Here is a 10,000-nt window from a genome sequence, read left to right as displayed (position 1 = left end):
GCGAAAGAGAGAGAGAGAGAGAGAGAGAGAGAGAGAGAGAGAGAGAGAGAGAGGAAGAGAGAGAGAGAGAGAGAGAGACAGAGAGAGAGAGAGAGAGAGAGAGAGAGAGAGAGAGAGAGAGAGAGGAAGAGCGAGCGAGAGAGAGAGTGCATGAGAGAGAGAGAGAGAGGAGAGAGAGAGAGAGAGAGAGAGAGAGAGAGTGAATAATAGATAAATGGTCCCCGGGCACGGCTCGGCTCGCTCAGACAAGGCGGCCTTTGTGCATGTGGAGTTTAGCGATTGTGCTCTGCTGCGAGGGTGAAAAACAACACGACCACTCCGGCCCACCACAACAAACCCACTCGCTCCTCATTCTTACAGTCTGGAGCAAAACAAGAGCACAGAGGAACCGTGTAGATCCTCACCGCTTCAGTCAGAGTCAAGCAAGAGCCTGAACCGAAGAAACGCAGAGAGAAATTCTCCTGCCAGTCTTCTGTAGTTCAACATCAGGAGAAATGGAGATGGTTTTCTGTTCACAGCTGTTCAAGGTTGTTTCTAATCAACCTGCAGAAACGTCACCTGGTGGATTCCTTTTTTTTTTTTTTTTTTTTTTTTTACACACACTGTTCTGCATAAACGTTTGTTTCACTTTGAACTATGTGTACGTTACAATAGTAGGTCAAATTCACGATAAATAAATATTACAGTGTCACATCTATAAACGTTTCCTCCTGGAATGTTCTAGTGTCCTGGTCCTGGGTTACAATTCTGAGGTTATGGAACTTCTGCTCTAAGAACATTTTTGAAATACTGAAACCACAATCAGTAAGATCACATTTTCTTCACACATTATCTAAAGCTCTTGAATGATTTGATTCTGCTGCCATGTGATCAGCTGGACGTGGACTTGCATGAAAGATCTAACGACTTGTGAAAGCTTCACACCTTGGAGTCTTAGAAACATGAATCTTTTATAGCGTTCCACATATTTTGACGACTGTGTGGAGACGCAGCGAGCGAGTGCATGTCTCACACACACACACACCTCAAAGCACAGCGGTTTGATAGAAGACAAAAGAAGAGACTTTAGAAAGTTTGGGAGTGAATTTTAAATCGACCCGAATGCAGTGAGAAGAAACAGATGAAGAAGGAAAGACGGTGTGCTGAAGATTACATTCACAATAACTAACGACCTGTAATGAAGCGTGTACCATCACGGCTGAGGAAATGGAAAAAGAGGGATTACGAGGGTTAAACACACACTTCCAGGAGTGCTGATTCTTACACTTCAGTATTACACGTGGATTTAATGAGAAGGAGGAGAAACACAAACAGAACATTCTGCTGTTCCAGGAGAAATGTGCTACAAGTCTGCATGACTGAGTTCATCAGAACAAGGCTGGAGGGGATTAATGCTCCTAATGTAGCACTGTTCACTCTCTCTCTGTCGGTGTGTGTGTGTGTGTGTGTGTGTGTGTGTGTGTGTGTGTTACTGAAACCTCTCAAACCCACAATCTGGAGTGAACAGACGACCTTCAGGGTTTCTGCAGGTTTCACAAAGTCAAATGTAAGACTTTTTAAGAACATTAACAATGAAATGTAAGAACGATATCACAACATTAAACACACACACAAATCTGGTGTTAGCGACTGCAGTTAACAGAGCTCTAAATAATTTCTATTGGAGTGTCGCTAAACTCGCACTTCCCCATCGCCGAATAATAAAATCCGTTTCACGTTTGAGGTAAAAATCAGAGAGATTCACTCCAGTAACCGGAAGCTGATTGGCTGTTGTACAGCGGAGCATTTCAATGAGCGTCAGAGGTAAAAGCTAGAACAGCGAATTTACCCCTGACTTTTAAACCCATGTTGTCGTACCAGACGTTTGCATGCGTGCACGTGAGGTCATGTCCTGTGTAGCACCTGGTCCTGGAGAAACCTTGTTTCTCTTATGGTTGAAATGAAATAAAGCCATGTGATTTGATCAGAGAGCTGGATCTCAAACTGCACTGAACATGTAATGTAACTGAGAAGCTATAATCACTGCACAACCTTTCTTCAGTGGGTTTGTAGGTGAAGTGGCCACAAGGTCACTCCAGGTCAATTCAGCTCGCTATATTTACTATTTTTTTTTTATCATTGCTTATGAAAGGTTTGTAAAGTATTTTAATTGAAATCATATTTAATTTCCATCCCCTAAAACTATCGCAGTTTTTTAGAATAATAATAATAATATAATAAGAGGAAGAAGTAGAAGAAGAAGGAGAAGGAGAAGGAGTAGGAGGAGGAGGCAGAGTCTCATTTGGGAAGTCAGGGAACAGAGAAACCTAATGAGTTCGTCTGATATCATGATTTCCACAAATGCCACACATGAATACAATTGAATATAAAGTCAAAGCAACGACAATCAAAACTAAAGTAACCACCGTGAGATGAGTACAACAGCTGGAAATGGAATCAGTGGGAAAACATCTGTAAATAAATGTCTTGATGAAAGCTTAACTTAGACACCTCTTAACAAATCTGGGTGTATGATCAGGTCCATCGTGTGGGGTTCAGAATGATTTATAATCTGAATGATATTATAATTTATTGTTGAAATCACATATAAGATGAAGGAGTTTCGGAGGTGTAGTGTCGTACAACCGCACATGGTACAAAAGAACAGTTTTAATGCACATGCAGAAATAAATATATATCCTAAACTTTAGTGAAAAAGTGTGTGTGTGTGTGTGTGTGTGTGTGTGTGTGTGTGTGTGTGTGTCTGTCTGCAGGCGTGAGCATCGAGTGCATATCTCTTAATATTAGCGTGTTCACCTCCATCAAAATGACGGTAATTATCCACTCAAACTTGGAGATGGTGTGGTTTCCATGGCAACATGTACAATTCCCTGATTGGATATACAGGAAGCAGCGAGAACTCGAGTTCAACTGGACCTTTCACATTCGCTCTGTCGTGTGTAATCAAAATCAAGACTTACTTTTGTGTGTGTGTGTGTGTGTGTGTGTGTGTGTGTGTGTGTGTGTGTGTGTGTGTGTGTGTGTGTTGTAAAATTATTGGGGGTGGGAGATTAGTATTTTATCTTTGTATTATCTTATTGGGCTCTGTTCCCAACAACAAACAGAAAGACAAACACATACAGACACACACAAAAACATACAGACACACACATACACACACACACACACACAGGATGACATGCTCATTTCATCATCCTGAGAGGAGTTACAGCATCTCGCTCTTTCCCTCTGTTATTTGCTTTTTTCATTCTTATCTCTCAAATTCATACCACAATTCATTTTCCCTTCACAAACAACCTGACAAACATCCTGACACACATCCTGACCATGTGACCGCGTCTGACTCACACACACACAGACTGCACAGGAACCTGCACCTTTACACATTTACATAATAAATAAATAAATATAATGTCTGAGATTAAACAAAGATGTACAGCAGATTAACAGAGAATGTGTGCTACACTTAAACTCAGGGACACACCAGTGCCACTGTCCCTCTGTGTCGCTCACTGTCCCTCTGTGTCGCTCACTGTCCCTCTGTGTCGCTCACTGTCCCTCTGTGTCGCTCACTGTCCCTCTCACTGTCCCTCTCACTGTCCCTCAGTGTCTCTCACTGTCCCTCTCACTGTCCCTCAGTCCCCCTAGTGTCTCTCAGTGTCCTTCTGTGTCCCTCTGTGTCTCTCACTGTCTCTCACTGTCCCCTCTGTCCCTCCCTTCTAGCCCTCAGTATCTCTCACTGTCTCTCTGTCCCTCTCACTGTCCCCCAGTGTCTCTCTGTCCCTCAGTATCTCACTGTCCCTCAGTGTCTCTCTGTCCCTCTCACTGTCCCTCTCACTGTCCCTCAGTGTCTCTCAGTGAAAAGCTTCTCAGCAGTTCTGTGCACGAAACTACAACATTTTGGTTCCTAGTAGATGCCACTTTCAATCTTCTGGATAAACATAAGAAAAGGTGCACATGAACAATGTCACTCAGGTTCACGTGTCCCGTATGATCCAGCGTGAAGGTGTGGAGTCGCAGAAACACTCTGTTCCCCACCAGCACACGGCTCTGTGTATAAGGATGTGGTGGTGTGGACATTATTACTCATTAAGGACGTGTTTAGGAAAGAGTCAACACACGGGAGCTTTTCCCCGTACAGGAGAAATAACGATGTGAAAGGAGTTCAGTCTCAAATCTTTGTATCTGTGAGTGCTGCGGATCCTCACCCATGTTTTTGTGCAGAGTTTGTTACTGAGTGTTAATGAAACGTGCTTATTATTAATGCAGCGTTCGCATACCACAGGAATGTACAGTCTCTCCCGAGTGTCTCCGTCTCGTCTCTCTCTCTGTGTGAAACTGCATTCTTATTATTATTATTATTACCGCTTCTTATTTCCGACACCCAACGGCTGTTCTGACAGGTGACAATGGTGTGATTTTTGACAGGCAGATATCTAAAGAAAGAAACCAGTGTATGATGAGGGTTAATCTCACCATGGAATGAGTTCCATAGAAAACAAGCAGGCATGAGATTAGAACTGAGATTAGACCAGATTTCCTCTTACCTCAGACTACTGTAGCATGGGATTTTCTGAATTAGTTTGAATCAGTTCCAGCTTCCGGTGTACTTCATTCATGTTACGAGTACAAACATGCTTTAGTAAAAAACTGCACACGCACCTGAGATGATGTTCTTACTGCTAATTCATGGAAACTGTATGTTTGCTGAACAGCAATTCAGTCCAACCAAAACGTGTGAGAAACATGAAGCAATCAACATGCAGCAATTTCCCGAAGCCCAGTGACGTGTGCATCTGCCCCACACTTCTCCCAGATCTACTGGTGCTGATGAGGATATCAACATCACATTTCCAATTCTATAAAGAAATCTAAACATAAATACGAGATTTCCACCAGCCTACTCCTCCTGACCTTTTACACACTCATTACACAACCACGGTTTCGGGGGAGTGCGGGTGCGGGTGAGTCAACAACAGCCAAACTCCTGACACCAGTGTTTTCTATATAAATCCAAACCAGAAAAAGAAAACAGAAGCAGTCAGTGCAGTGGAGTTGCTCCTCTAAAAACACCATCATCCCCCAGATCTTACAAAATAACCAAAACTGAAGAGAACGTGTACTTGCTGCTACTGCTTAAGTGTCATAAACACGGTCCGTGTTATATACTGCACACACACACACACACACTCACACTTCCTCTGATCATTAAAAATATATTTTAAATATAATGTTTCTCACCCAGGAGCATTTTTACTTATTCAATCACATTCATAGTCAGTGTGACAGTTACTGCTAATGGACTTTGAGCTTTGATCACCACCTCATCAACTGGTGCTGCTTACCACTGCATCATCACCTCCACCGCTCCATAATCACCTTTACTGCTCTATAACCACCTCTACTGCTTACCACTGCTCCATAACCACCTCCACTGCTCCATAACCACCTCTACTGCTCCATAACTACCTCTACTGCTCCATAATCTCCTCCACCGCTCCTTAATCACCTCTACCGCTCCATAACCACCTCCATTGCTCCATAATCACCTCTACTGCTCCATTATCACCTCCACTGCTCCATAATCACCTCTACTGCTCCATAACCACCTCTACTGCTTACCACTGCTCCATAACTACCTCCACTGCTCCATAACTACCTCCACTGCTCCATAATCAACTCCACCGCTCCATAATCACCTCTATTGCTCTATAACCACCTCTACTGCTTACCACTGCTCCATAACCACCTCCACTGCTCCATAACCACCTCTACTGCTCCATAACTACCTCTACTGCTCCATAATCTCCTCCACCGCTCCTTAATCACCTCTACCGCTCCATAACCACCTCCATTGCTCCATAATCACCTCTACTGCTCCATTATCACCTCCACTGCTCCATAATCACCTCTACTGCTCCATAACCACCTCTACTGCTTACCACTGCTCCATAACTACCTCCACTGCTCCTCCACTGCTCCATAACTACCTCCACTGCTCCATAATCAACTCCACCGCTCCATAATCACCTCTATTGCTCTATAACCACCTCTACTGCTTACCACTGCTCCATAACCACCTCCACTGCTTACCACTGCTCCATAACCACCTCTACTGCTCCATAACCACCTCCACTGCTCCTCCACTGCTCCATAACCACCGCCACTGCTCCATAACTACCTCCACCGCTCCATAATCACCTCCACCGCTTGATAATCACCTCTACTGCTCTATAACCACCTCTACTGTTTACCACTGCTCCATAACCACCTCCACCGCTCCATAATCACCTCCACCGCTCCATAATCACCTCCACCACTCCATAATCACCTCTACTGCTCTATAACCACCTCTACTGCTCATCACTGCTCCATAATCACCTCTACTGCTCCATAACCACCTCCACCGCTCCATCACCACCTCTACTGCTCCATAATTACCTCTACTGCTCCATAACTACCTCTACTGCTCCATAATCACCTCCACCGCTCCATAATCACCTCTACTGCTTACCACTGCTCCATAACCACCTTCACTGCTCCATAACCACCTCCAATGCTCCATAGTCACCTCTACTGCTCCATAGTCACCTCTACTGTTTCCTAACCACCTCTACTGCTGACCACTGCTTCATAACCACCTCCAATGCTCCATAATCACCTCTACTGCTCCATAATCACCTTCAGTCTCATGCTGGAGGTACCAGTGATTCCCAGGATAAGATGTTTGCTTTGACTTAGACATGAAACTGAAATATCTGCATTCCTCCAGCAATTTTAAATGCAGTAACAACATCTGTAAATCTGCGAAATTCTTCATGCTCAGCTTTCGTTTCCCACCAGGTGAGTAAGTGTTAGTTGGAAACCGCATTTACATTCCTCATGATCAAATTAGTGTCACTTCAACAAACGACTTTCCAATCAAAAAGTCAAACATCTTAACCACTGAGCTCCCACTTCTCCAATAACAACTACCAAAGATTATCAACTCTCGATTTATTTAAAGGATCGTATTCAATTGTATGTTTAAATATAAACAAGCTCATTCTCTTCTGCAGTTACTCTGAACGCAGTACAAATCACGAATTACCTTTAACCTGCTGAAGATCTCGAACTCCTGTTACTAAAACATGGAACATCTCATCAACTCACATGGGCTTTTCCAGATGAATTCACCAGCTGTTTGTGCAGATGTGGAAGTGCTGCAGACAGAAAGTGCCCGTAAGCGGCTGAACACAGAGGGAAGTGCAGACATCTACATTATTGCCTATTTTCATTTCCTTAAATAATCTATAAATAGACAAAAAACACAAAGTCTGCTAAACAGTGACTGATCACTGAGGGATCATTTCAGAAATAAAACATTTTAATCTTGAGATTTATTACTGTTTTATTATATGATAAATAATCTCAATTACTAGTATTATTAGTAGAAGAATTCAGGGGTATAGTAACTTGCACGTATTTTGCAACGTCATATTTTATTCTTAAATTGCTATTTTTTTGTAATAATTACAATTGAAAATGCGGCCAAAAGTATTGGGACACCCACCTTTCAAGCCATATGTGGTTCTTCCACCAAACTGTTGAAAAAAAATTTTATGACATTTTTGGGTATGTTAGAATTAAATGTTGAATTAGTAGCTTCCTGTGCACAAAGCCAGCTCCATGAAGATCTGTTCTACATGGGTTGGGGTGGAAGATCTCCTGCTATAGAGCTATAAATCCTATTAACACCTTTAGGATGAAATCACTACCTGACTTTAATAACCACACTCCAAAATCTAGTGGAAGATCTTCCCAGAAGAGTAGGGGTTATTATAATGATAATGACCAGAAATATCAACGTGACCTGCAGTTCACGTCTTACACAAGAGATATAAAGACTATGCTTTTATTTTGTTACAAAATAATAAAATCCACCTGAGCAAGACCCAGCTGAGCATCACCATAGAGATTACAGCTGGTTAAAGCTCCACGGTTCACAGCGGTGGTGTGATGCTCAGCGTTTCCTTTCAGCAGAGCAATCATTATTATTATTATTATTATTATTATTATTATGATGCTGATCAGGACGAGAGCACAGCCTCGGTCAGCTCTCAGCCAGTCAACACCGCAGATCACTCAGAAATTCATGCATCCTTTTTTGTACCTCCACAGTAAACTCCACCCCTGAACCTGACCTGATGGAACTCCTGAATTAAATATCACTGAAATAACATCTGGCATTTCTCAGAGTCTGGAGGAAATGATGCCCTGAGTTCACTTTCAGTTTTTAATATCAGCCATGAGGTTTTTATTTTTCTACTGCTACTAATCTGTAGCGTGATTATCTGAGTGAGTGTGTTTCCTGAATCAGTGCATGGGCTTGTACACACAATCATATCCACATCTGCTGATAGAACATTGGAAAAGTCTGATTAATGTGTGTGTGTGGTCTCCCTATCCAATTCCAGCAGTGTTGGGTATTGTACGAGAGAGCAGGAGGTTTATATAAGGATTTTTACACTGGAATGTGTTTTCCATGCTTTTATCATATAACGTTGTGTTCAGCAGCAGCTTGTTATCAGAGGTTTTGGAGCAACGGGACGACATTACAAGGACACACATTTGTTTGGTGACATCCCGCGTACCGTCTCACAGCCGAGCGGTTTCGCTCAAAAGTGGACAAGATGTCATGGCTGGGTTTTCAACATCTCCAGTCCGAATAGTGTTTGATTCGAATACTTAAAGATCCAGTGAATGCAGAGATGATAGCTGAGATGTGAAGAACACTTTGTGAACACTCGTTGGGAACTCAGGGATGTTGGTTGTAGGTTTATGTCTGGAAGTTGAGTCATGCCAACTGAACAAGTTGCTCGGATGAGTAGTGAAACGTTTCGATCCAACCGGAAGACATGAATCAACTTCCAGATAATCACACCTGAATAACAGACTCTTCACAGACGCATTGTAGGTTTATAGACATTGTGCTCGTTTCTGTTATCAGTCTTAGACTGATTATAATGTGCATGATAATTCAGCAGGCGAGCTGCGTTCTGTAGCAGGAGGATTTAGAAGCATGTGTCAGACAATTAAATACTTGTACCAAATGAATAAGAATATAAGTATAAGAATATAAGTAGTTTTACTTATATTCTGGTTTTGAAGCTAAAAAAACGAATATTCTGACCAGAAACTGGACCTTCTTGGCCCTCGAGCTGTTGATTTGTCCACTCCGGCCCTTAAACCCCGTCAGAATAACCTTTAAAGAAAAGAGCGGGAGGAGAAATGTGGATATCTTATTGCGTGAGTGCAATAAAACACATCTGACCCTTCCGTTTTTATGCTCGTGGTGTTTCTCAGAAGTATTTTGCAGGAATGAGTGCGAGTCTTAAAATGAATAGATATGGATGGCAGGAGGGAGCATGTGGAAAAATCAATAAGCTGTCGGAGTCAAACACGTGAGTCTGCAGTCGCTGTGCCTCGGGCTGACAGCTAATTGTTTCTCGAGTCCTTGGCAGGTTCTGTCACAGCGGCGTATCGTCATCGGACGTGCAGAAAGGTCAGGGGGATTGTTATGTGTCGTACCTGTCCGAGTCGGAAACGAGTGTGATGAACGGAGAGCGAAGAGAGCGATGGAGAGAAGAGGGACACGGAGAGGATCAGGGAGGAGTGGAGAAAGAAAAGTGCACGTCATATCACCCGGGTTTGAGGTGACCACAGAAACACTGAGGCTGAGAACAAGAAAGAGGAGGAGGAGGTTTACGAGTTAAAGGCTTGTAGTGAGCGTGGACTCTTTGTCCAAGTGCACTGCTCTTATCTGTTGACCTCTGACCTCCTGACACAGCGCATGAGTGAGAGAGTTAAATATTTTTAATCTGTGTAGCAATCAGAATATAATGTTTATCCTGTTTCATCACAACCCCAACAAATTAACTGCATCACACTGGTTATCACAGTGTATCATTCGCCGTTATCCAGCAGCTTCTAATGTTCAGGAGACGCTTTAAACTTGAAA

The 10,000-nt window shown here is 42.9% G+C and overlaps 1 protein-coding gene across 4 annotated transcripts in view; it reads right to left on the bottom strand.

Annotated features, from left to right (window-relative positions):
* plxnb2a.1 (plexin b2a, tandem duplicate 1) overlaps positions 1–10,000 on the bottom strand; it is a 68,967-nt gene that overhangs the window by 21,051 nt on the left and 37,916 nt on the right. Inside the window, exon 3 of one of the 4 annotated variants that reach the window (XM_046872634.1) lies at positions 7,091–7,202. The exons of 2 other annotated variants lie outside the window; for them this stretch is intronic. In XM_046872634.1, the coding sequence (XP_046728590.1) occupies positions 7,091–7,139 (49 nt within the window). In that variant the 5' untranslated portion in view covers positions 7,140–7,202. The remainder of the gene's footprint in view (positions 1–7,090; positions 7,203–10,000) is intronic. One more of the 4 variants, XM_046872636.1, reaches the window with a different exon arrangement.

The sequence above is a fragment of the Silurus meridionalis genome, chromosome 18 (genome assembly GCF_014805685.1).
Source record: "Silurus meridionalis isolate SWU-2019-XX chromosome 18, ASM1480568v1, whole genome shotgun sequence".
Taxonomy (NCBI): Eukaryota; Metazoa; Chordata; class Actinopteri; order Siluriformes; family Siluridae; genus Silurus; species Silurus meridionalis.
Note: the sequence above shows the minus strand (reverse complement) of the source record. Positions and strands in the feature narration are given on the sequence as shown.